The 25,874-nt window shown below is 41.7% G+C and overlaps 2 protein-coding genes across 4 annotated transcripts; one reads left to right on the top strand and one right to left on the bottom strand.

The window, feature by feature from the left end:
• Positions 1 to 3,414: 3,414 nt before the first annotated feature.
• On the top strand, positions 3,415 to 6,424 carry dtwd1 (DTW domain containing 1). 3 transcript variants are annotated; one of them, XM_052063669.1, is made up of 5 exons: positions 3,415 to 3,585; positions 4,530 to 4,807; positions 4,925 to 5,062; positions 5,490 to 5,766; positions 5,855 to 6,424. In XM_052063669.1, exons 2-5 carry the CDS (start codon positions 4,589 to 4,591, stop codon positions 6,124 to 6,126), a joined length of 906 nt encoding a protein of 301 aa, XP_051919629.1. In that variant the 5' UTR covers positions 3,415 to 3,585; positions 4,530 to 4,588; the 3' UTR covers positions 6,127 to 6,424. The 3 variants fall into 3 exon arrangements, with proteins under 3 accessions (XP_051919629.1, XP_051919630.1, XP_051919631.1); XM_052063670.1 differs by having other exon boundaries at positions 3,422 to 3,677; XM_052063671.1 differs by lacking the exon at positions 3,415 to 3,585 and adding an exon at positions 3,734 to 4,017.
• Positions 6,425 to 6,950: 526 nt separating this feature from the next.
• On the bottom strand, positions 6,951 to 25,156 carry LOC127599580 (NAD(P) transhydrogenase, mitochondrial-like). Its single transcript, XM_052063619.1, has 22 exons — positions 25,047 to 25,156; positions 24,792 to 24,957; positions 22,834 to 23,063; positions 22,541 to 22,740; positions 21,543 to 21,630; positions 21,375 to 21,463; positions 20,636 to 20,823; positions 20,374 to 20,507; positions 19,382 to 19,573; positions 18,747 to 18,897; positions 17,525 to 17,686; positions 17,318 to 17,428; positions 17,084 to 17,229; positions 16,002 to 16,197; positions 13,948 to 14,181; positions 12,280 to 12,440; positions 10,406 to 10,585; positions 9,998 to 10,157; positions 9,298 to 9,379; positions 9,076 to 9,194; positions 8,665 to 8,780; positions 6,951 to 7,305 (listed from the first exon to the last, which is right to left on the bottom strand). Exons 2-22 carry the CDS (start codon positions 24,919 to 24,921, stop codon positions 7,159 to 7,161), a joined length of 3,216 nt encoding a protein of 1,071 aa, XP_051919579.1. The 5' UTR covers positions 24,922 to 24,957; positions 25,047 to 25,156; the 3' UTR covers positions 6,951 to 7,158.
• Between the last annotated feature and the right edge of the window lie 718 nt (positions 25,157 to 25,874).

The following is a 25,874-nucleotide window of genomic DNA, read 5'->3' as shown; positions in this document are numbered from 1 at the left end:
ATTACAGGAACCCAAAGAAGTGGGTTCGATTCGGGCTGCGGCCTCCCTGTGTATTGGTTAGCACATCTGTCTCACAGTGCAGAATTCCCTTGTTCGATTCCGGCTCCGGCCTTCCTGTGTAGAATATACATGTTCTCCCCGGGCCTGCGTGGGTTTTCTCCAGGTACTCCGGTTTCCTCCCACATTCCAAAAACATGCATGGAAGGTTAATGGAACACTCCAAATTTTCCCTAGGTGTGACTGTGAGCGCGAATGGTTGGTTGTTACAAAGAGACCATCAAGTAAAAAAAATAACACTCTACATTGCCCTTCACAACTGAGTCGAGAACTACCTTATCAAATAGCTGAACCAAAAATGCGTCAGATTTCTGTTCCGCCAACAGCGCATCTCTAAAAAACGCTAACTGCTCCACCTGGAGATTAACTGGCAACTCAAGATCTTAGACTTGGACTCACCTTCATTCTGGCTCGAAGCCGCTTGAGTGACTGCACAGTCAGGAAAAATCAAGAGACAAATCACGCAAATCTGGAGACAAATCCCTTGGGAGTGCTCAAGGCTGCCTCTAAAACTGATGTGGTTTCCCATGAGCCCACAACTTCACCCCTGCTAGGTTATTTACCGAAATCATGTAAACCTCCCTCCCGTGGCAATTGAGATCGAACACCAACAGCAACATCCCCCTAGACCAGTGGTCACCAAACTACGGCCCGCGGGCTGGATCCGGCCCGCCTCCACATTTGGTCCGGCCCCCCTGAACAATACCACAGAGTCTTTTGATTTATTTTTCATCTATGTATATTTGTATTTTATCATAAAATTTGGCTTTTGCAATAAAATATTCCTTAGTTATGAACTATTTTCATGATTAACTATTAGCTGGTAACAATTTCATAAACACATACAGTATATCGTGACATTTGTTCCATCCTTCTGCGGTCTGTGCCGTTATCTGGCAACCCTAGAAAAAAAAATAATCCTAAACCCGTCCCTCTCAAAGAGAACGTAATCATGGTGAAAAGGTGAGGTAAGAGAAAAAATATATATTCAGAATACAGAGAATTTCACCCAAAATGGAGAAACGATTTTTTTTTTCAATGCAAAGAAAAGAATGTATGTCTCATCTGTCGGTGGCGGTATTCAAAGAATACAATCTGCGGAGACACTATGAATCCCGTCACAACAAGTACGATTTTTTGCATGGGCAAATGAGAGCAGACAAACTGTAAATGGTAAAAAGAGGAACGTTAGCTCAGCAAAATACATTTGTACGCCAAGCTCAACTGAACCAGCCATCTGTTCGGGCTAGCTTTCGGTTTGCTCAACTGATAGCAAGCAGCGGTAAGGAGAGTTTGTCAAGAAATGCATGAATGCTGTCGCAAAGGTGGTGTGTCCCGAGAAGAAAGACGTCTTTAATACCGCGAGTGTATCAAAAAGAGTTATTTGATTTTGTGTGGGTTTCTGGGAAACAATACATTTTTATGTCTATGTACTCTTGCAGTCACACTTTTGCCGTTACAAACTGACCCTGGCCCACCCATCAGAGAAGCGAAAAGTTACGTGGCCCTCACAGGAAAAAGTTTGGGGACCACTGCCCTAGACCAAACCACATCTTAGAGTGACTTTATATGAAGCAGAAGAAAATGGGACAAGAACCACACCACGAACCACAACACAGCTACCAGTATCTGACTGCTTTGAGAAAGGCAAAACAGATTCCAAAATGAGGAATCTACATCACCAACATCTCTCAAAATTCTACTTGGGAGTTTTTGGTTCACCACCAATCCAAAATGACCTGAAATAAAAACTGAGAAGTGACAGTGACTAGACTGAGGCTCCATCTTAGTATCAATTTGGGGAAACTCACCCTTGCGGCCCCACGCTGCAAGGGGAGCAGCCATCACAACAGACTCAACTTGAGTTTGCTGTGCCCTGCAGTGCCCTTCAGACAAACAGTAACTACAAGTATTAGGCATTAAGCGACAATGTAAAACCTCCATGACAAAACTTTTGCTGAGACTTTCGGAAGGAAGACCCAGACAACACAAGAGGCCAACTTGCATGGGTGTTAACTCCACAAATGACTTACTCAGTTTAGGAGATACCTCATTCCTGATGTGGCGAGCCATATCTGGCCCCCGGGCCTTGATTTTGACACCTGTGATGTCAGGAACACCCAAGAGGTAGCTAGCATATGCACAGAAAACTAACATTACTTTTTTTCCATTCATCTTCCGAGCCGCTTGATCCTCACTAGGGTCGCGGGGGGTGCTGGAGCCTATCCCAGCTGTCTTTGGGCAGTAGGCGGGTGACACCCTGAATCGGTTGCCAGCCAATCGCAGGGCACACAGAAACGAACAACCATTCGCACTCACACTCACACCTCGGGACAATTTAGAGTGTTCAATCAGCCTGCCACGCATGTTTTTGGAATGTGGGAGGAAACCGGAGCACCCGGAGAAAACCCACGCTGGCCCGGGGAGAACATGCAAACTCCACACAGGGAGGCCGGAGCTGGAATCGAACACGGTACTTCTGCCCTGTGAAGCCTACGTGCTAACCACTGGACTACCGGGCCGCCCTAACATTACTTTTTACATTTTGCAAAGCTACCTTAAGACCTAAAACTTTTGACAGCACAAAACTGATAAACTAAAGACATTTGAAATACAGATCATCTTAAAGATAAGCTGAACAACACTAGGTGTTCATATAAAACTATCTTACAGTATTTGACCATCATATTCGCATCAAGCTATGGAGTTTAATTAGTTACGAAGGCACGTATCGTTATTGAAAATAACAGTCACGAAGGCATGGAAATGTAATTTGTATGTACTGTACACTGATTGTAAATCCATTCTGTAGTGTTTGGGACCTCCTGTCCCCCGTAGTCACAAGCTTCAAGTTACAAACACAGGCATACTCCACTTGGGTCACGTTAACACGTTTGCCATATTGAATGTGGTAGATTTGCACCCCCCCCCCCCCAAAAAAAAAAGTAATAATGCAAGTCTTGAACTACACCAACATCCTACAAACTTAAGGCTATTCAAAAATGTTCTATATTTGGAAAACAGATACGCATCAAAACTAACCAAACCAACAAATACGTGTATAAGTTGTAATGTGACAATTGCAAATATATATTGTAATACTTATTTCGATGTTATTTCCTCATTGTACTAAGCAAAAAAAATCAGCAAAATGTATTCGCATAAAGGAACGTTTTTTAGTTTTAATTCCACGAAATTTAGCTTCAAGTGTGAAACGAGTGGTACATTTCCAACAACAAATGAATGAGGGATCTTCACCCATCACTCCACTTTCCACATCCAATACGGCAGCCCAGTTTACGAACGATACTGCTCCAAGGAGGCCCTATTTAAGATCGTTGCAAATGAATGAGGGATCGCTCCACTTTACACATCCAATATGGCGGCGCCGTTTACGAACCATACTGCTCCTCCAAGGAGGCTCTATTTATGATCGTTGCAAACCGGAAAAACGTTGCTGTAACAGAAGGAGCTGTTAAAAACACAATTTCTTGACTTGACCTCTTAATTGAGTGGTGTTTGTGACCAGTAAGTGAAACGCACTTGACAGAGCAGCGAGGGCACGCACAGATCAACATAAACACGCGTTTCTATGCATCAGCTAACAGCCTGTTTGGCGTGTATGTACACATTCCTCGTTGTATTTTGAGCAACATTCACACGGTATACGTACGGTTATACGAAATACTGTTTGATTTTGGCTGCAATACTACCGGGACTCGAATTTTACGTCACCAGCAGAACCAGTTGTCAACTAGTGTACAGTTTTGCCGCACTTCTAACGTAGTTGTTAGAGTATGCCTCGTGTCTTATTGAGGACAAAGAGCTTACTAGTTCTCGAACCTTTAGATGGATATTCTGGATACCCATTTGATCATTTGTATTCGGACTAGTAGGACGACCAGACTGCAAAAGTGTCTTCACTATTGCCTATCCACGACTTAACTTTTCTTCACACTGGTACACTTTACTATTAAGAAAACAACTTGTGCGCATTCCCGTTGTAGAAAAAAAACATTTGTTTCTGATTTTACTCTTTTGTAAAGTTAAGAGAATATTGAAGAACAAAGTATTGTAAAATACTCAAATAATCTGCCTGTGATTAATATCCCTTTATTGTTGCGAGCATCAAGGGACCAAAACATTGGTTATCTTATTCAACATGTGAAAAATACAAATCTCTTAATTCATAGGTGTCAAACTCAGGTCCTGGAGGGCCGCTGCCCCGCATGTTTTCCCAAGTCTCCCTGTTATAACACACCTGATTCAAATGATCAGATCATCAGCACGCTCTGCGGAAGCCTGACATTGAACCTGTTCATTTGAATCAGGCGTGTTGCAACAGGGAGACATGGAAAACATGCAGGACAGCGGCCCTCCAGGATCTGAGTTTGAAAACATTGGTTATCTTATTCAAAATGTGAAAAATACAAATCTCTTAACTCAAGCCAAAATGTGTCCCTTTTACGCAGCTATTTATATCTGGTCCACATTCTCTCATCTGGACTGTCAACGTTAAACACGAGCAAGCATGAGCAGCTTGGATGAAGCCTCCAGCGATTCAGCACACACTCTCGAGCTGTCCAAGCAGCCACTTCAAGGACTGAAATTGGCATCGCACACCGTGCTGGAGAAAGCGCAGCAGAGGGGCAGGTCTAAATGTGTTAAATGCGGAGGATCAAGGATGTTCTTCTGCTACACATGCTGCTTATTAGTGGACGTCAGTCTGCAAGAAATCCCCATCGTCAAGGTCAGTATAAAGGTTTGAGTTTGTTTGTTCTTTTTGGCCCTTAAGTTTAAGTCTTTGTGATGGCTATGCCAGTTTTATTAAGTGTTCCGTTTGATGTGTTTTGTTTTCTGCATATAGCTTCCAGTAAAGATAGACATCATCAAACATCCCAATGAGACAGATGGCAAGAGCACTGCAGTTCATGCGAAAATCCTAGCGCCAAGTGACATCACCATTTACATGTACCCGAGCATTCCCGAGTATGATCAAGACAAGGTTGGCTCAAGTGTCTTTTGATTGAATGCACTTGAACCTTCATGATGGTGGTCCATGATCTGACATAAGCTGATGTTCCAAATATTGTCCTTTTAGTCACACTTATTCAAGCTACACATTACATGTTTGCTGATCCTCGTAGGTCTGTGATGGTTTTTATTTTCTTAATGGATGTTTAAATGATAAGTCTGAATGATTTAGAAAAAGAATGGACTCATGAATTTTGGACCCCCGTGCATTAAGTCGTGGTCATGTATTTTCTTGATTTGGAACTTATGCAAGTGTGTCGTACAAAAAACCCAAAACAAACAAAATACCTGCATTGTTTGCAGATTAGGAAACAGTTGGAACTTTTACCGGTCTGTGGAATACTCGGCGTCATTTCATACATTCTGCTGTCAAGTGATCTCACTTCTTCTGCCACCAGGTTGTGTTGGTGTTCCCTGGTCCAGGCGCTGTCACAGTACAAGACATGATACAGTGTTTGCATGAGAGGACTGACAGCAGGTCACGTGGCCCCTGGGTAAAGAGACGGAAAATAGAGAACTCGCCAGCCGCCACACATTCTACAGAGAATCTGGGGTCAGGGACCTCAGATGAAATAAAGGGCTGCGAATCCAGGACGCATCCCCTCCAGAGGGTGGTCTTCATCGACAGCACATGGAACCAGACCAACAAAATCAGCACAGATGAGAGACTACAAGGTACTCCTCGATTTGTTTATTTATTTTAATGGGCCTGGAAAGTTCACCCAACAGTTTGATATGGCCAGTCTGTGGTGTGACATTTCAGACCTGCTCCAGGTTGAGCTGAGGACTAGGAAAACGTGCTTCTGGCGCTCTCAGAAGGGAAAACCGGAGACTTACCTGGCAACGATCGAAGCCATTTATTATTTCCTCAAGGACTTCCATGAGCAGTGTCTCGCTCAAGAGTACATCGGAGAGTACGACAACCTTCTCTTCTTCTACTCTTACCTGCACACGGTCGTCAACAAGTCGAAGGAGGCTGGAAGGAAGCAAGCCGAGGAGAGAAAAAAACAGCAGGAGACTGAAAGGCGGCTGTAAATCCAAATAGTTAAATTTTTAAGTTTGATTTTGGAAGGGGAAATTTAACATTTGTTTGAGCATTTAGGATCATTTGTTAAATGCATACAAGGTGAAATGTAAATTTGCCAAATGTAAGAAAAAAAAAAAGGAAATAAGCTAATATGTTAGCTGACAGTCACAAAACATACAAAAGTCTTAAACTCCCTGTAAAGTGAAAATGAATTTCTTGTAAATTTGACACACCAGAGTGGTGTTGTCAACAATACTGTACTGCTGAATTTGAATGATTAAAAATACTTCCAAGTATCTACAATAAGGCATCTGAAAAAGCTTTTCTTGCCACTCAAACGCTGTGGGCGTGTCCACTCAATGTGCTGAAACCGTGCACCTCTTAACTGTCAACTGTCAAATAGCTCGACTACGCCCTGGAAAAATGTTTGTCATTTCCTCGAGCATCTCTTATTCCGACACATTTCAGCTGAAAAACATATCAGTTTGGCCAGAAAATCTCCCATCACGTCATTGCCCGGGCGTGACAACTAAAACAGCAGTGGGAGCACAAAACCCCAGTTGACACGTTTGCTGTCATATTGGACCAACCCTCACCGTCATACACTCATGGTCAAGAATGACATGCTTTAAACAGCAGCCTAAAGGCCCGCTCCACATACGTGCTGGCTGTCAAGTTGGCCTTAAATAATAAATACAACCCCCCTACTCAATGTGTGTTTTTCATCTTTCAAGTGAAAACGCCAAAAGCAGAATGATAGTCGCGGTTGTATAGCTCCCTGGAAAGGATTGGTTATTTCACTTGAAAAAGCAGTACAATAGGAGTCATACGGTACATTTAAATAGCTTTATTTACAAACCAGTACACAAGGCTTTACTTGTTCTCCATTCATTAAATCACATTTGCTATTGTACATCTTTGCTCATCCATTTCATTTGATGCAGACTTAAGTATCCTAAGCCAATGCTGGGGATGGAAACCAAGACATGTATTTTGTACCAAGGTCTTACATGTGGTCAGTCAGCTGGTCGTGGGGGGGCCTAGTAGAATGTCTCCCTAATCTTTGCTTGAAGGCTGTCACATGTCTTCTTGGCGTCTCCCAGCAACATGGATGTGTTGGCCTTGTAGAAAATGGGGTTATCCACTGCAGCATAGCCGACACCCAAGGTCCGCTTCATCACGATCACCTACAGAAAAGTTTGAAAAAGTTGCCTGACGAATGTCAAATATAGTCAAAATCTATACAGTCATATCTTTGGAAATGAGCATTTGTTTTTTAGGACCACGGCTGTAACTGTAAAGCACCTAAAATAATCTTTTCTCACTGAAATCAATACAATATTGTACAGTATGAAAACATACGCAAATGACAGGATTAAATAGATTGCAAATAATTGCGACGTTTTGCTTCAGTCTCGTGTAACTTGGGGGCAGAATACAGCCCCATGGTTATTCTGTACAAGGAGCTGATCTCGGCTTCTCAACAAGCGGGAGTAATATTAATTATTCCTCATCGCGGATAAAAATTATATGCCTATGTATAGTTATGTCCACGTGTTAGTCCATTGTGTGTGTTCAAATATCCATTTCTTCAAGGTTTGTATCACCAAACAAAGATGCTATCCGTTTGCTGGATTTTCCCATTAGGTGTTCGAGTTAAGCAAGCAAACTTTAAGACGTTATGTGGCAGTTTTCAATACAGAACATGCATCGTATTTTCCACACTTTAAGGCCGCACCTTCAAAGAATGGCCTATTTTAAAACTGTTTTTATATATAGGGTGGGGTGCATTATAAGGCGCATAGAATAGAAGCCACAATGGTGGCTGCGGTGGCATTATGCATCCACTACATCAAATATGTCAAACGTAAGGCCCGAGGGCCAGTTCTGGCCCACCACATCATTTTATGTGGCCCACCAAAGGAAATTATGTGCATCCACTTCATGTTTCTAGCTGAAATACCAAAATTGCTTACTGTCTTCACTTTTTAAAATGTTGAGATATTGCAAGCAGTTTTAAAATAAAATTTTGGAGAAAAAAAGTTTTATTGGTCTCCGATTTCAAAACTAGTTATTCACCATATTGTCTTGAAGCCTACAGGTAGTATGAGACGTTCTACATGAATTTGGGTTCATAGTTCTAACGGCCCTCTGTACGAAACCATAGCTATGATGTGGTCCGTGACAAAAATGAGTTTGACACCCCTGCACTAGATAGAGTTACGCTAAAGGGAATACACTACATCTTTATGTAGAGCTTTCACAACAGCTGTAACAATGCGCTTTCCACAACATTTAAAATACTACGTCCAAGAAATCAGAATATTGATCCATATATAAGGCACATCGGATTACAAGGTGAACTGTCGGCTTTTGAGAAAATGGTTTTAGGTGCATCTTATAGTGTGGGAAATACGGTAATTCTCAAGAATTAGTTTGGGAGTAAACTTCTGGCAGCTTTTCTTTTTTTGTCAGTTGTTTGCTCTTTTTATTTTCCTGTAATATTAGGGATTCACTGTATCATTCAAATCTAAAGATGGACGAACCTGTTTGGACTTCCAAACCTCCAGGACAGGCATGCCGGCAATTATAGAGTTCGGATCCTCTTGAGCAGCAGAATTCACTGTGTCGTTGGCACCGATGACCAGCGTCAGGTCGGTCTCTGTGGGGCGCAGACATTTACACGTAATCACACGAGACCAATAAATAAATAAAATCCTCAAAAAAACAATTGCTTTGAAAAGCCCCAATAATGAATTCCGCAGCACCACAAAGCGTCATCATAAATACAAGCATGTGTTTCCGAGTGTATGCCAGATTCTTGCATGTCACGTCAACAGCAGGCTGATGAAAGTGAAGTAAGGGTATGGCGCGGGAGTGAATTTCTTGTAATTTTCCTCACCACCTCGTGGCTAAAGTGACGGTCTCCCCTTTTTTTATTCCAGGAAAATGCTTACCTGGAAAGTCTTCATTGATCTCATCCATCTCTAATACGACATCATACGGTACACCGGCTTCAGCCAAGAGCACGTTCAGCTGGCCTGGCATACGTCCAGCCACTGGATGGATACCAAACCTGAGCAAGGGGGGGGGGGGGCAAGACAAAAAAAAATCATTTACATTGTATCATTTATTTGTCAATTTCAAGAGAACTTTTGAGCAAATGTGCTGACAGTTACCGGACACTCTTGCCTTGTTCCTTCAGCATCTTCACCATGTCTGCAATCGGATATTGGGCTTTTGCTGCGCACAACCCCCAACCTACAAACATGCAAAAAGGCACGCGTGAAGCCAAAGTAGATGAAGAATAATTAATAATAATAATCTTGACTCCATCCATCCTATTGCGGGGTGTATTTAATCCACAGTGGTCACAGCTGAAATGTGTTTGTCGTAGTGCAACTGTCAACCTGGGCAGACATTACCACCTTCGAATTAGAGCATTCATTTTCCTCAGAACCAGCCTCAACTTTGTCAGTACGTAGGGCATCAGTTTGACTTGACACCGTTTCTGCAAATCAAACCCGTATGTGAGGACTACACATCTGTCCATGGTTTGTGTGCAAAAAAAACCTATAACTATGCAAATAGCAACCATGTGGATCCAAAGTTACTCTTTGTGATAGATAGATGTACAAATTGAGTTGTTCTTAGCATAATAAGTTCTATTGCATTACTTAATGTTTGGAGAAATATGACCTTGAGTATGTGCAATTCATTTTAATGGAATCATATCGCTTGTGTGTCTTGTGACTGTGACATAAAAACAAAAAGAACCAAATAGATCTGCGGCGAGCGCTAGAAACTGAATGCAAACACCAGAAACAAAATGGAAGAACCAGTAAACAGTGGTTGTATACACTTATAAAGTTATTGTACCTGGCGTGATGATGATGCTGTTGGCTTCCTTGATTATGTCGATGGTCTGGTCCACGTTGACTTCCGTGTGGGTGCCGACAATCTCCATGGGTTTGCCACCCGCTGTAGAGGTAGTGCCATAGCCACCCAGGATCACATTGGGCAGGGAGCGGTTCATCGCCTTGGAAGAGGCCACAAACGTAATCACCGAGATTTCAACAGCGGCGGGAAGTATATTTGTGTCCGAAATGTTTTTATCCGTCCATTTTACACCACAACTGTACTTTCTACTCCTTAATCTGTGTTTTTTTTGGCTCATTACTTTTATATGCCTTTGAGTCCAGAAGCAGAATCAGTACTTGTACTTTTGTTATGCCGGTATGTATATGTATTTAAAGTACAGAGTATGAGTATTTTTTGTGTACTCACCACACACATGATGTAAGAGAGGATTGCGCCAGAGGAGCCGATCAAAGCGCCAACGATGGTCATGAGATTGTTGTCCAGGAGGAAGCCTTCAGCACAGAGGGCCCAGCCAGAGTAGCTGTTCAATACCGTGATGACCACTGGCATGTCTGCACCTCCGATGGCTGCTGTCAGAGTGACACCCTGTCATGACGAAGCACAATAGAATTTATGCTAAGACCAACCCGACATGTCGATGTTCACGTTTCCAAGAGTGCTGAAGGAAGGAACGTTGAAGAAAGTGTGTGTGTATTATATATAGAAAACTTTTTCAAAATGTCTTGAGTAAACCGCACATATACCTGTACATACTGTAGATATGATGCAACATTCAGTTTTTGTGCTCCGGCCAAAGCAGGAAAAATGGTTTGCGGCTCAATGAAAGGAATGCTTTATTCCATGAGTAATGGACGCCCCTCCTAAAAAGGTTTCAAATTGTTTATAGATGCCAGCAATTCACTACTTTTGACTAAATGAAGCTCCTTGACTCATCAGAGTTCTGTATCGCCAAGATGTCAAAAGATCATTACAAAGATCATTACTTTTGTCTCAATCTGATTCAGAATCATCGTTACTGGCCTATTATGTTGAAAACACACAATAAATTTGAGTTTGGTGGAATCAAGCTCTTAAATTCGCTTCACAATATGACTGCAAAACACTCTGTCGAAATGCAACTCCTCAATTCTCTTCACTATTGGCATATCACCTTCGCAGAAAAATGTTCCAAGATTGTGGAAAAGCACCAATGTTGTCCAAATGAAACACTTTAACATTGTTCTGTGGCCACAAGATGGAAGAATAGCACTTTTTTTGTCTAAATGAAACTTCACCTCCCTTCAACATAATTTCTTGATACCAACATGCCAAAAGATGGCACTGCCAAGCAACTATGTTGAAGTGAGTTGAGGAGCTTCAGTTAGACAAAAGTAATGCTTTGCTACCATCTTGTTGCTAAGGGACTACATTGAGGTGAGCTGAAGAGCTTCAATTTGACAACAGCGGTTCTTTGCCACCATCTCGTGTGTATGAGCAATTCTAAACCTTTTTTTGCAAGTGGGGTGTCAGGGCCATCAAATACTCGTGGATTTTTGCTATTCCTGTCAAAGCTCCGTCCCACCAACTTTACTTTTTTCACTATTTCATTAGAATGAGTTCATTATCTTTCTATTTTGATTGTCTCTGAGACATACAGAGACTTAAAATTAAAGTGCCTGTAAAAGGGTTAAACTGGTCTAATAGCTTCACTTTAATGATTGTAACTTCAAAAAAAACGCACAATTCATTTTCACCAATATGTGTCTCAGAAAGATTCTCTTATCTGAAGAAAACTATTATTTTCCCAATTTACACAATTCCAAGTGCACACACACACCTGTTTCCTCATTTGGGTTATGTGTTCATAATTTCTGGTACTGCATCTTGCCACTGACTTTTATCAGTTATCTTGCTCTCTCTCTCTCTCCCATTTGGTTAGATTTCTGAAGGGCTAGAAGAACAATACAGCGTAATGAACCCAACATGCATGTTTCTGGAATGACTACAAAGAGAATACTGATGCCAGCACATGCAAACTCCACGATGAAGGGTCACAGAAGAAAATTAAACAAAGAACCGTTGACTGTGAGACAGACATGCAAAACACGTCAAATAATACTTGAAAAAAAAGAACAAGTACAGTATTTAAAATGACAAAGACCTGAAACAGATGTGCTATGGCTGATATTAGGATTGTGATGTCACAAATCACACCGTTATGTATTAACTAGTATGAGAATATTTGTCAACGTTTGAATGAGTACTTTTCAATACAGTACTGCCTTTTAGTGGAAACTCACCATAACAGTGGACAACCCAGATACTCCGAGTAGACATCCCATTCCAGTACCGTAGCTGGAACTAAGCATGAAGGGCACCATGCCTCCCATTGACGCCGCCATAAGACCGGCGTTCAACATGTGACGCCCGGGCAACATAAGAGGTGCAGAGTTCAGAATGCCTTAAAAAAAAGTAACACACATTTCAGAAAGTTTCTCTCTCTGTCCGTCTGTGTCTTATAAGAATGCGTGTCACACAGAGTCTTCTTTTCAGTGTCTACAAACATGACTAATCAACTACACCATGAGTGTCAAACTCATTTTTGTCATGGGCCACATTTTAGTTACCATTTCCCTTGGAGGGCCGTGATGACTGAAACAAAACAAAAAAAAGTCAATAATGTTTTTACAGCTATTGTTTACGTTACTGTAATGAGGGGTTTGGTGACAAGAAAATACTTACAATGTGTCTTATTTATTACATATGAAAATTTTAAATGTTGGTCGAGATTTTAGTAAGCATCATGAAAGTTGACATGCTTGATTTCCTTCCGCAGGCCACATAATATGACATGGCGGGCCGGATTTGGCCCCTGGGCCTCGAGTTTGAACTACACCATTACAGAAATCAGATCGACGCTGTGCTCTCTGAGACATGAGATGGCTTCCCGTGTATTATTCTTAACCCTTACATACCGTTTGGACCAGTTTAGGCATTTGTCCGCATTTACAATAAATAAATAAATACCGGTACATTAATGCCATTTGATGACATTGACAAAACTGACCTGAAAATATCAAAATGTCATTATTTTGTACAGGCGCTACAAAGTTTGTGTACATGGTGGCTGTTCCGCAACTTCTTCAAAATGGGATGTTAGTTTTACCAGTACTGTATGTGTTAAATCAAGAAAAATGGTGGAAATCTTGAAACAGCACATGGCATGAATGTGAATATGTTTTATGGGATAGTGATCAGTATTCAAGAGGGAGAGTGATCAGTGCCAAGAACCGTCTGGGTGACCGCCATATTTGCACATATTCCAGCAGAAGCATGCACTTAATGGCCTTTGAAGGGTCATGGGTGAATCTTGAAACTTTAAAGAGCCCAAGCGTACAACATGTGCATCTTTACAGTCTAGTATGAAAGGCGTTCATGTGGGAGTTTGAAACCGTCCTAAGAACTGTTCGTACAGATTCCCACAAAAACATAAGTACTAAACATCAGTACAGTACTTCCGATGGAGCATCTTTTTTTTAAATTGGCATAGAGCAAAAAAATAACAATTAAAAAAAACACTACATTTTCTCTGAAACATTGAGCAATTTAACTTATCCATTCATTAATGTAAAAAAAAAACATTATAATTTCAGGTAGACACTTGGTAGAGATTCCCATGAAACATATGTGTGCATACACAATGAATGGAATGTACGGGTTAAAATCAACCATCCAAAAATAAATAAATGTGACCACCATGACCAAGTCAAAATCCAAGTCTGGATTTCCTTGGGGATCATTTTGGCTTTGGAATGATCAAAGATGCAATCAGGAACTGAAAAATTTTGAAATGATTATGATGATTCTTGAATGTCAAAAATCCAAAGCAGTAATCAGACATGTAACATAAGATCTTCAAAACATGCGCCTGTATTCTCCAAATGCCACAGTCACGCCAAGTTAAGTACCTTGCAGCTTGCCATAGGCGACCAGCGAGCCGCTGAAGGTGACACCTCCGATGTACGTGCCCAAATAGGCCACCGTCTTGAGCACGCCGGCGGACGGGTGAGCGTCGAGGTGGGGGAACTCGATCATGTACTCCGCCACGCAGGTGAGAACTGCCGCCAGGCCCACGAGGCTGTGGAACGCCGCCACCAATTGAGGCAAGTCGGAGATTTCGATCCGCTTGGCGATGGTCAAACCTGCACGCAGGCGGAGAGATTCCGGTAAATGAAGGCTGTAGGCCTGAACAATTTTGAAAAATAATTCAATTGCATTTTTCCTCCCTCAAGATTGCGAAAATAATGACTTTTTCAAGGTTCTCTTCCCATGTATTTTTATACAAACACAAGCAATGTATTCCTTTGCATTACAATAAACAACATCATTTATTATTTAAAAATGCTTCGGAGTCATAGGTCAGTCTTATGGGAAAATGTTTTATGAAACAACCATGTAGAAACATGGACTGCACTTGCGAAGCACTGAACTTAGCTAGACACCATATAAATACCGGTGCATGAATGAAATATACAAAGTAAATCAAGCCTACTGACCAAAACGAAGCCGTCTTTCTTTTCCCTTTGCAATTTGAAAACTGCATTCTACTGCATTGCAATATTTATTTGAATTCACTCATATGTTCAGCTTTAATGTCGAGTGTCGAATGCCGTTAACACAAACCTTCTCATGCAAGTGTGACAATATTTAGAAGAAGAAAAAAAAAAGGAAAAACAATAGTCACCTGTTTTGTGTTTCTTCTACTCTTAGCAATTGAGCCTGATCTTCAAAGGGCAAAACAACAGTCAACAATGCTAGTCGGCTTTCCTCCACTTCCCCTCCAGAAAAAAACAAAACAAAACAGGAAAGCCAAGAGCGGTTGTGCTGAACACCACTTTTCATCCCCGTGTTTGAAATGACCATTTGAACAAGAGTATGATGGTTTTCTGTTGGAATGTTTGCACTCTCACAACTAGAGAGACAGATGCCAAGTTGAAACTCAAATTTCCTTTGTCGTCTTCACGGAAAAGTAAAAGTTGTTGAAAAAATAAAAACTTAGTTGAACATCAAGAATTGTGTTAAACTAAGGGAAGTGTGACATTGTTGAAAAGAAGCATAGACATGATCAACATCAGAAAAATAGGGGTTGTCCTAAATGACATCACCTAGTGCCGTTCAGTCCGTGTTTTGCCCATTGTGCTTCAGTCTCTCTCATGAAATGCTCATTAATTTATTTTTCAATTTTTTTTACATGACATTCTTTTTGACCAGACCGACTTGGCCCATTTTTCCTATTAGACTTCCGCCATCCGTCGGAAAATTGTTTCTTATGAGTTACAAATATATCTTTGTTTGATTGCCAACGATGTAAACTAGCAGCAATTCAATGCTCTTCCATTAGATGGCACAGGATATAATAAACCTGTGTATACGCCCCTTGCCATGAATACAACAAAATAAGCCATGGCTGCCAGCTTTGTGTTTAATTAAATGGGCCAAGATGACAAACTGAGCAAGGGAATTTGTTTGTAATGAGCTCATCATTAATTAAGTATTCATACTGTTTGTGCCATTTTTGTTTGGTGTTGTGCCTGCAGCTTTTTCTAACGTGAAATTGGTGCCTCGGACTAAATATAGATTGCGAAACACATCATTGTGGGAGATCATCGGGTACGCTAAAGGTAGTGAGACAATTACACTTATTTAATGTGAAAGCTGTGTGAATTTCAGTTTGGGGCAGTTGTTTCAGGAGGGACATTTGGGGCATGTGTGGATTTTTACAATTATTGGCAGCGGAGCAAGATGATGCAGAGCTTTTACTCATCTTGTTTTCCATATTTCTCTCTATCTTTGTCCATAATCCTTACTTTAGGCATCAAACATCTGCTGCCCTTTCTCAAATAAAAATCAGGCCATGCCTTCTGGAACAACATCACAAAAGCAGTCGTCATGAAAAGTTTGTAAAAGGCTTGTAGCACACACTCAGCAGAACGTCCTCTCTAAAAGGTAGGAAGCCACCTACCCAATGTCCCTCCGGTGGCCATGGCCAATGACATCTGAGACAACAGCTCCGGGGAAGGCTTGAGTGCACCTAGTGTGGCGGCGATGCCCCCTGCAACTCCCATCATGCCCAGCGCATTTCCAAGGCGACTGGTGCCCTGAGCGGAAAGGCCTGCCAGCGCACCAACGCAGCACAAGCCGGAGCCCAAGTACATCATCTGAGGAACACCGCACACATACAAGTTTCTCAAACTTTGTGAGGACCACAATAATTTAAATTGCTACGTTTTTCGAGGCAAACTGGAGAGAACATGAAGGTGGAAATGCCACTTTATTATGCCTCTACAAATCAGATCCTATTGCCTGTACACATCACAAGATGACGGCAAAGCACTATTTTTCTCTGAATTAAACTCCTCAACTGACATCAACGGAGTTCATTCACATCTAGATGTCATAAGATTGCGGCAAACGATACTTTGGTCTCAATCAAACCCTTTTTCTCACTTCAACATATTTCCTTTTCCACAAGATGGCGGTAAGGCAATTTTGGGGGCAAAATGAAACTCCTCAACTCACTTGAACATAGTTCTTTGGCACCAACATGCCACAAAAAGGCGCCCAAGTAATATCTATTTTTCGCTTCGCCCTGGCCTATACTATTCCAGTTGCAGTGTTCCTCCGACCGAGACCACTCGTATTATTAATTTTAAAAGTCAGTAAGTGACTCCACTCCTAAAAAGATTTGACATTTCCTATGGCTGCCACAAGATGGCAAAAAAGCTATATTTTGTCTACATGAACCTCCTCAAGTCACTTTAATAGATGCCACAAGATTGTGGCAAAGGCCTAATTTTGTTGAAATTAAACTTCTCAACTCTTTTCAACGCAGTTCATTGACATCAAAATGGAGCTATTGCACAGTTTCGGTCTAAATGAAACCCCTCAGCTCACTTCAACATAGTTCTTTGGCACCAAGGTGCCACAAGATGGCAGTACAGCCTGATTTTTATCCAAATGAAACTCCTCAACTCAGTATGGGGCATTGGCACCAAGATGCTGGCATCTGGTGGTCTTGCTCGTGATTAATGATTGGCCATTCACCTGTTCAATGCTGTAACCAGCTGCAACGGATGCGCCGTATCCACCAACAAATGCAGCTCCAGGTAACATGTACAGGTAGTTGTACTCAGGTGGGTCAGTGGGGCGCTTGAACATGTCCAACATCCGCTGGGTGATCAGGAAACCACCTGAAGATAGAACAGACACGCTCATTTAATTCAGTGGGTTCGATAAAAGGCAAGTGACATTTGTGTTCAAATCTGAAAAAGGTCAGACCAGCAATGTTGATGGAGGAAATAAAAGCAGCAGCGAGGGCGAGACTCTCAGGAAGCGAAGATGGTGTGAGACCCCCTCCCATCAGTACCAGACCGCCAACTGCTGTCAGACCTGTTCAAAAGCACACACAATTAAATCAACCAACATCCAACCAATTCCAAATTTGGCCAATTCTTTTATATTGAGTGCCGAGGCTAAAATTGGGACCTGAGATGGCGTTTGTCACGGACATTAAAGGCGAGTGTAGCGCGGGTGTCACTCCCCACACAGTGTGGTAGCCCACAATCCCGGCCAGGCCGAAGGTCGTCACCATTTGCGTGAACGCTGCGTTAGGAGAGATGAGGCCCAGAGCCAGACAGGTGGACAAACCTGCAGGGGTCAGTAAAGAACATTCATAGTCAACTACTGACCGTTAGCTCTTCACTTCATTTCATACAAAGTCACTGGTCTATAATGAAACGTCGCTCTTTGCAAGCATCAGGGACCGAGGCCTGCTGCGAAAAGCGAAAATTTGTGAGTAATTGACACCCACCCTAAGAGATTTGGATTTGCTTGATGGTGGCAAAGCACTTTTTTTCTATTGGACAAATCTGTGGCCTGACCAAATCAAGTAATGTATTAGCACTCCATTCAACATGGTTGCTTGGGCAGATGGCGTCAAAGTAATACGTTTAGCAAAAGAACATCAAAAAGTTCTGGTTCCCAAAATACATTCTGTGAAAAGACAAATTCAGTAATGCTGAACTGAATATGCAGGGGTTCACTATAAAGTTAACATGGATTAGACATTAGGCATCGGCATAATTCAATTCACTGAACGTAAGAATCGAGTCGTTTGTGTGGAGCTGAATGTTGATCATCTTGAAGCAAGACATGGCTGCAATCTCCTGAAAATGTTTATTTAATATCCATCTTAAGGTCCATGTGCTTGTATGCAGTATTCTGACTAAGAAGACAAATCAGCGCACTGAGGGGCATATTTGCCCATGTGTTCCAAATTAAAATGAATAACTACATAAATTATAACATTTCCGCACACTAGTACAGACAACTAGAATTTTTTTTTTAATGTCACTAGTAATGACACTTTGTAGTATCACACAGCAGTATTGCCTAAATACTAAATGTAATTGGTGTACTAGTACAACCTAGTAACCCTACTAGTGAGGACCAAGAGCATACTAGTACCTTAGTAGCAAATAAATGCACAAATGGAATTGAAGTGTATCATTCTGAGAATATCCTCCAATATGTTTCCTCTTGTCTAAATGATACAAACATCTGAATGTATATATCCAACTGTTTAACGTTTCAGTACTTCTTGCAACACTTTCTGGCCTCTACCAAGGAAGTGAATGACCAAGCATCACAGGTAAGTGGTGAGAAGAATAAGTATCGGCCTTTAGGCTTTGCCTGTCCTTTTTCCAACCTGAAGTGTAGACACCAGCGTTGGTCATTGTGCGTTTAAAGGGTGAAATTGCAGCCACTTTCTCAGCCTCCAATTCTGCCACGGATTTCTGTTTCACGGGTGTTGGCGGGACAGTCTTTGGGAGTGGCGCCGGGAACATATTCTGTCCATCCTGATGACGCACCAAAAACATGCAAATAAACAATGGATGACAGAATTACAACAACAAAATAGTGAGCGCAGTAATTGTGCGTGAGAAACATGCTTTGTGATAGACCTCACCAGAAGGGTGAAGGTACTCCAAACACAAACTGGAAGATTAGCGTGAACAAACGGCAATCAAGAACTACTTGCCAGTGGGTTTGAAAAACAAATTGTCTCTGTAACGCAGCCTGAGCAATGCTTAGTTTAACGAGGGGGGAATCGATATGCAACATTGAGGTTGCACGCTTTGCTTTCAAGAAACAATGTGTCGGAGCTAAAGATTCCTGGAAAAGCCAATTATGAGGCCTTGTTAACATTCTTACGGGTGGGCTATTCAAAGTTGGGCATGGAGTTTTATACTCATTTGGCAAACTACACTCGCATGAGATGGTCTGATAGCCGAGAGGAGGAAATGAATGCCAGCAGAGCTATAGATTACAAATCAAATCCACCTTCATTACGAGCGTCCCGCGGATGACGTGGTCCATTGTTCCGTAGTCAAAGTCCTCTTTGGGTTCATAGTAGAAGTACTCCTTGTCGGGGCTGATGGCCTTCAGAAGCTTCAGGACGTTGTTGGAGTAGAGCGTGCTGGCTTGGGTGGCCAAGCGGCTGGGCAGGTCCGTGTAGCCAATGTGGGTCACGTTCTTGTTCAGCAAAACAAAATCAGAGCATTTGGTCATCTGTATTTAAGTACAAGTACAGATCCTTGAGCTAAAAGAAAAAAAAAGTTGAAGTACTCATTCAACTCCTTTACCTGGACAAGTGCACAATACCTTCATAAAGATCATTTTTCTTCCAGTAGATAGCAACAAATTCAATTTGTAACTGGTGTCTGATGTAAATTGTAATTATAACCCAGCATTTTTTTGTTTACCTGTAACTATTCCTGCTTTTTTTTTTTACTGGCAGGACTATGGAAGCCCATAATAATGTGAATTGTGCCCTTACTGCCAGTATTAAAAAACACTTTTTTACACTGCTGGAAACATATGAATAATGAGATACCATCTCATAGACTATGTCATTCATTATAATGCTAGTTTGAAATTGTAGTTCCCAATAAATCAGTAAAGACTAAAAGTAAAATATCGTATGGGAAAATAAATACCGGTAAGTAAAAATGAGGTAAAATAATGTAAATAGTTCTGTTCGTGAGTAAAAGAAAATGTTTTTTGTGGTAATTCAAAAAAAATATGTCTGTGTTTCTTCAAATTAGATTCGAGAAAATTGTGCTTTTGAGGCTGGCATAAATCAATGCATCCGACACAAATCATTTTTGGAGCCAACATCAAACTCAAAATAAGTTGGATGGGGAATGGCTTGCTTGTTGCTGTGTTTGTGCACGCTTCCTAGTTCATGTTCCTCTGTGTTGCTTCTATCACTGCTTTCCAATCCTATTCAAGAGTATAATTGCTGTAAAAAGAAAAAAAAAACACAAACTCACTTTGTGAATGTGCAGCTCTCCAGGCCTGGTGGTCTCAATGTTGCCCCCTGCCTCTGCAGCCAGGTCCACCACCACAGAACCATCCTTCATGGACTCCACAAATTCCTTCTTGATCAGAATGGGAGCCCTCTTTCCTGAACAAAAGACAAGAATCATAAGACAATAAAAAGCTTCACTGCAGACCAAAGTATGGACTGCTTTGTGGCTAGCCAACCAGGATGGATGGACAACAAAATGCAGTGCCAGGGTCAGAGTGACTGACCTGGAATCAGGGCGGTACTGATAACAATGTCGACTTCTTTGCATTGCTTGGCGAACAGCGCCATCTCGGCTTCAATGAACTCCTTTGACATTTCTTTGGCGTAACCACCAACCCCATCTCCAGACTCTTTGACGTCCACTTCTAAAGGCTCCGCCCCAAACGACTTGAACTGTTCCAAAGCTGCTGGTCTGATAGACACCAAACACAAATTATGGAAAGCCGACTGGGTATTAAGTCGATATCCTTGCTATCCATTTTAAGGTCCACGTACTGTACTAGAATCCTACTAGAATTCTTATGAGGTAAATTCATCATGTTAGTGCACCCTAGCCATTCTACGAGTATGCCAATGTTGTCCTCCAAGTCAGGACAAAGACCGTACTAGTACATAGACCATAAGCTGAACATCAAATCAATGCCCAAACAGCTTTTTTAAAAGCAGTCTGAATATTTATTCGATATCCTTTATCCTACAATAACAACGCAGTGAACTAGTCGAACCACCAAGGCTCACATGTAGAACAACTGTCTCTTAACGACGACTGTAATGTCTTTTTTTTTTTCAGTACACCTCGTGTACTCGGTAGTATAATAGTACAAGTTAATTACATACTCTGACTAAAAGTGGCCGTAATGGTGAAAAAAAGTTAGTAGTGAGATGCAATTGTTCAACTAGTACATCTTAGTCATTCTACTAGTGCAATGAATTGGTTTACTGGTGTGGACCAAGAGCATCTACCTTGTGTCAAATCCTCGCACTATCGCTCCCATTGATTTGGCTGCCCCAGCGGCTGCTAAACCAGCTACACCTCCTCCAATTACCAGAACCTGAAGACAGCACATTTAAGCTTTGAGAGCTAGAATAAGAAAACACACACACAAATCAACTCTTTAATGTGGAATTTACCTTCGCTGGTGGTACTTTTCCTGCCGCTGTGATCTGACCAGTAAAAAATCTACCAAAGTGGTTGGCAGCCAGAACTACAGCCTTGTACCTACAAACCAAGACACTCAGGTCACTGATAAAACCTCTCGAACAACACAGTCGATTAATTTTACACTCACAGGCCACACAATTAGGTACACCTGTACAGAAACGCAGTACAATATCAAAAATGTTGAAGTTGAGACATTTCATTTTGATGAAATTAGTGCCTTGCCACAATCATCCAGCATCTTGGTGCCAACGAACTCTGTTGAAGTGAGTTGAGGAACTTCATTTACACCAATGTAGAGTTTTGCCGCCATCTTGGAGCATCTTGGTGCCAAGGAACTATATTAAGGTGAGTTGAGGAGTATAATTTTAGACAAAAGTAATGTTTCACCACCATCTTGTGGCATCTTGGTGCCAAGGAACTCTGTTAAAGTGAGTTGAGGAGCTTCATTTCGACAAAAGTAATGTGTTAGTTACATTTTGGTGACAAGGTTTTCTGCTGAAGTGGGTTGAGGAGCTTCAGTTGACAAATATAGTGCTTTGCTGCCACCTTGTGGCATCTTGGTGTCATGGAACTATGATGAAATTGGTTGCATTGCAATTTTAAACATTTTTGGGGGTGTCAGTTGCAGGTTTTCACGATTTATGGCAGGGCTGAAGGGGCCCACTGAAACTAGAATGGAACGTAGTAGCCAGTAGGTGGCAGTAATGGCCTTTATTTTCTGTTGTCTTTTCACAAGGGTAGATTTTAAAATGCCATTTCAAGCAGATAACTGAATACTATTTAAGCTGACTTTAGACAAGAGGCGGGTTACACCCTGGACTGGCAATCGCAGAGCACAATTAGTCAAACAACCTTTCTCACATAACGTGCCAAAAGCATTATAATCGTTGTCACTCATTTCTATTGGCCTAAATTGCATTGCGCAGATGTATGAAATAACATCGATCAGATTTCTCTCGGGCCTCACCCGGCAATGTTGGCCATGGAGCTGAGTGCATCATAGCCTTGTGCGATGGTGACCCTTGGCACTTGATCCATGGCCAACACTGTGCTCTTCCGCTCTGACAACTTCTTCATCAGGTCCGGATTCTGAGCTGGATATATGAAGCTCACCAGGGTGGACATTGGCTTCAGAAGGTCTGCCTCACTCAGACTGGGTGCTCGAACCTACAGCAAAACATAAGCGCTTGAAGTATAATCTAAAAAAGTATGTAAGTGTTCATATAGATGCAACTGGTACACTGTCAGTGCTGTATGAACCTTGAGGACCAGGTCTGATCCGAGGGCCCCTTTGACATCAGTGATGCTTGCGCCTGCATCTTTGTACTGCTGGTCAGAGAACTTTGAGTCCTCACCAGCTCCACTCTCCACCTTCACGTTGAAGCCTTGCTTGACCAGTGCCTGCACCCCAGCAGGTGACAGCGCCACGCGCCGCTCATTCTGGAAGGTCTCCTTGGGAACGCCAACCACCAGATCCTTGTAGAGAACACCTTGAGACCAGATATATATAGATTTTTTTTTAAACTTTGATGTAGATTTTCTCAGGTGTCATGGTGCAGATTCATACCAGCATTTTCTAGAGCGAACACGTCCATAACTTTTACAATGAGGATCACACATACCCCAAAATACTTGAAAAGGATGGGGGACGGGGGGCACTTCTGCTTGTGTTTAAGACCCGTTTGAACAATTCAATATGCTGCAGGCATATGCTAAGCAGTTTAAAGAAAAAAAGGGTAAATCTCAGTTTGAGTTGATCTGTAACAAAGCAAAAGCGTTTGTAGTATTAGTGTGATATCTTTTTTTTGTTCCAAATATTGCATAATACCTTCCTTTCAACATTTACAATTTAAATGAAACAAAATCAAATTAAAAAGTTTCATAACATTGTACTATAATTAATCTACGAAACGCGTGACACTTTTTTTAAACTTTTTTTTTCTAATACAGTGTGATTGTGTAACAGCTTTTGGTGCATTTTTTTCTAATTGTGATCTCATGAGTTGGGAAATTTTGTCAGTTTTGCTGTATATAAGTGTGATTTTTTTTTTTTTTAATTTTTACATTGAAAGAGTATTTAAAATAGTGATATCTTGAATTGATCAAGTGTTGTTAATTTTTTTTAATATATACATATTTTTTAATGGGGTTATCTTGGGACATTCAAATGCATTTACAATTTTACAGTAATTAAAGTGTTAACATTTTTCATGAAAATTTTTTTACATTAAAAAATGATTTAAAATAAGTTTGATATCTTAAAACATTCAATTTTATTTTTCATTTCAAAAACGGCACTCTAACTCGCTCTAAACATGTCAACTTTTTTTTCTTGCAACCCTTTCATGCTGCTTGCACCTAATTTTATTATTATAAAATTCCAATAATAAAACATGGCTGGACTTTGTACACCTTTGTTCCAGATGCTGCGTCACTTTTTTTTCACAGATGTTTCCTTCCTTCTGTGGCACTTGTTTATTAGGTCCAAATTCATCTCTATTCGTTTTAATTCATCAAAGACAGTCATCATTTAAAACCTAGTGAGCAACAAGTATTCATTGGGGGGCTCATGGAACTATGAACTAATGTTTTTTTTATATTCTTTTTTAGGTAGCACTTGGGATAAAGTTTGAGAGATTCAGATATACAGTGGGTGACACTTTTTAACGACAATATACTGTAGATTTTTTTTGGGAGGGGGGGCGGGGGGGGATTGTTGTTGTTGTTTCTCCAAGCACTAGAGTAGAACCGCATGTGAATGGCAGAGACTAAGTGTCAGGTTAACATTTCTCTCCATAAATGGCGCCATGAGCTCGCTGCCATGGTGGCGCTATTAGCAGGTGATTGGCTCTCAGCCAGCGTGGCTCAGGCCTACACCACTCCAATGCAGATAGCGGCGCAGAGTAGCTTTGAAAAGTAGCCATGGAAAACTTGCACAACTCTACTTTAAACATTGAGTTACAAACATCAACAAAACAGAGCCCACATCGGAACCTCACTTTATTTTTAGGTGAGAATTGTCCAGCGCACAAAGTTTGTACAGGTCACCTTTATCTGACCTTTTACATGTTAGCAGTACAGAAAACATGGCAGCAAAGTTTCATTTTGTGACGTTTTCTTTCTCCACTTGTAGCATGATAGTCAGTGTCTTTGCCTTTCTTGCTAAAATCAGATTCAACACACAGGCCTCTCTTCTATAAAAGCTCAATTTGTCCTACCTTTGTTGACCTTTTGGTCCCATAACGCAGGATAAGTCCTAAAATTCCTCCTTGCTGGTATCCTCTGTCGGACACCTCGCTGGAGCAAAGTAAAAGATGAGCAGGAGATGCAGTGCAAGAGGGACGACATGGCCACGGTGTGTCCGCCTGGAGACTCCTTCTGGGTCTGTCAAGCAGAGTTAAGAGTTACCGGTAAGTTAACACTGATTTTGCTGATAAGTAATAGGAAGAGACCTTGATGCAACTGACACACACCTTGGCTGTGTGTTCCAAGAGACCTAGCAGACGTAGCAGAGTGACATTTCAGCTCAGCAGGACACGCACACGCACATGCACGCGCGCACGCACACGCGCACTTCCACACACACACACACACACACACACACACACACACACACACACGCGCGCGCACACACAATCCTCGGCTTGATCTCTCACACACTGCGGCTCGTCGCGAGATCTGGAATTATGACGGCATAGATGGAAAGTGTGCCAAGTGCGTTCTGGTTGGTGTGCGGGCAGGAAGGGAAGAGAGTTAGGCGGGGATCTCAAATGTTTAGAGCAAGGGTGTTAAAATCATTTTGGTCACGGGCCACATTGTAGTTATGGTTTCCCTTGGAGGGTTATGAATGTTTAATTCATTCATTCATTTTCCGAACCGCTTTATCCTCACTAGGGTCGCGGGTGGTGCTGGAGCCTATCCCAGCTGTCTTCGAGCAGTAGGCGAAGACCGATTACCAGCCGATCTCAGGGCACACAGAAACGAACAAACATTCGCGCTCACCTAGAGACAATTTAGAGTGTTCAATCAGCCTGCCATGCATGTTTTTGGAATGTGAGAGGAAACCGGAGGACCCGGAGAAAACACATGCAAGCACCAGGGAGAACATGCAAATTCCACACAGGAAGGCCGGACCTGGAATTGAACCCGGTACCTCTGCACCGTAAAGTCGACGTGCTAACCACTGGACTACCAGGCCGCCTAAATGTTTACTCCCCTCCACATATTACATACACGCCACACAAAAAAAAAATTGATGAATAACTAGTTTTAAATCTGAGGTCAAGAAAAATGACTGTTAT

Source organism: Hippocampus zosterae, chromosome 4, assembly GCF_025434085.1.
Source record: "Hippocampus zosterae strain Florida chromosome 4, ASM2543408v3, whole genome shotgun sequence".
NCBI lineage: Eukaryota > Metazoa > Chordata > Actinopteri > Syngnathiformes > Syngnathidae > Hippocampus > Hippocampus zosterae.
This window is presented reverse-complemented; position numbering and strand designations above follow the sequence as displayed.

What these genes read in the sequence shown, in the direction of transcription:
- dtwd1 (XM_052063669.1), top strand. Translation starts at nt 4,589, where the DNA reads ATGAGCAGCTTGGATGAAGCCTCCAGCGATTCAGCACACACTCTCGAG. An exon ending in AAGAAATCCCCATCGTCAAG is followed by an intron (nt 4,808 to 4,924) that starts GTCAGTATAAAG and finishes TTCTGCATATAG; the next exon opens with CTTCCAGTAAAGATAGACAT. An exon ending in CCGAGTATGATCAAGACAAG is followed by an intron (nt 5,063 to 5,489) that starts GTTGGCTCAAGT and finishes TTCTGCCACCAG; the next exon opens with GTTGTGTTGGTGTTCCCTGG.
- LOC127599580 (XM_052063619.1), bottom strand. Translation starts at nt 24,921, where the DNA reads ATGTCGTCCCTCTTGCACTGCATCTCCTGCTCATCTTTTACTTTGCTC. An exon ending in GAAAAGTACCACCAGCGAAG is followed by an intron (nt 21,464 to 21,542) that starts GTAAATTCCACA and finishes TGCTGTCTTCAG; the next exon opens with GTTCTGGTAATTGGAGGAGG. An exon ending in GAACAAGGCAAGAGTGTCCG is followed by an intron (nt 9,195 to 9,297) that starts GTAACTGTCAGC and finishes CCCCTTGCTCAG; the next exon opens with GTTTGGTATCCATCCAGTGG.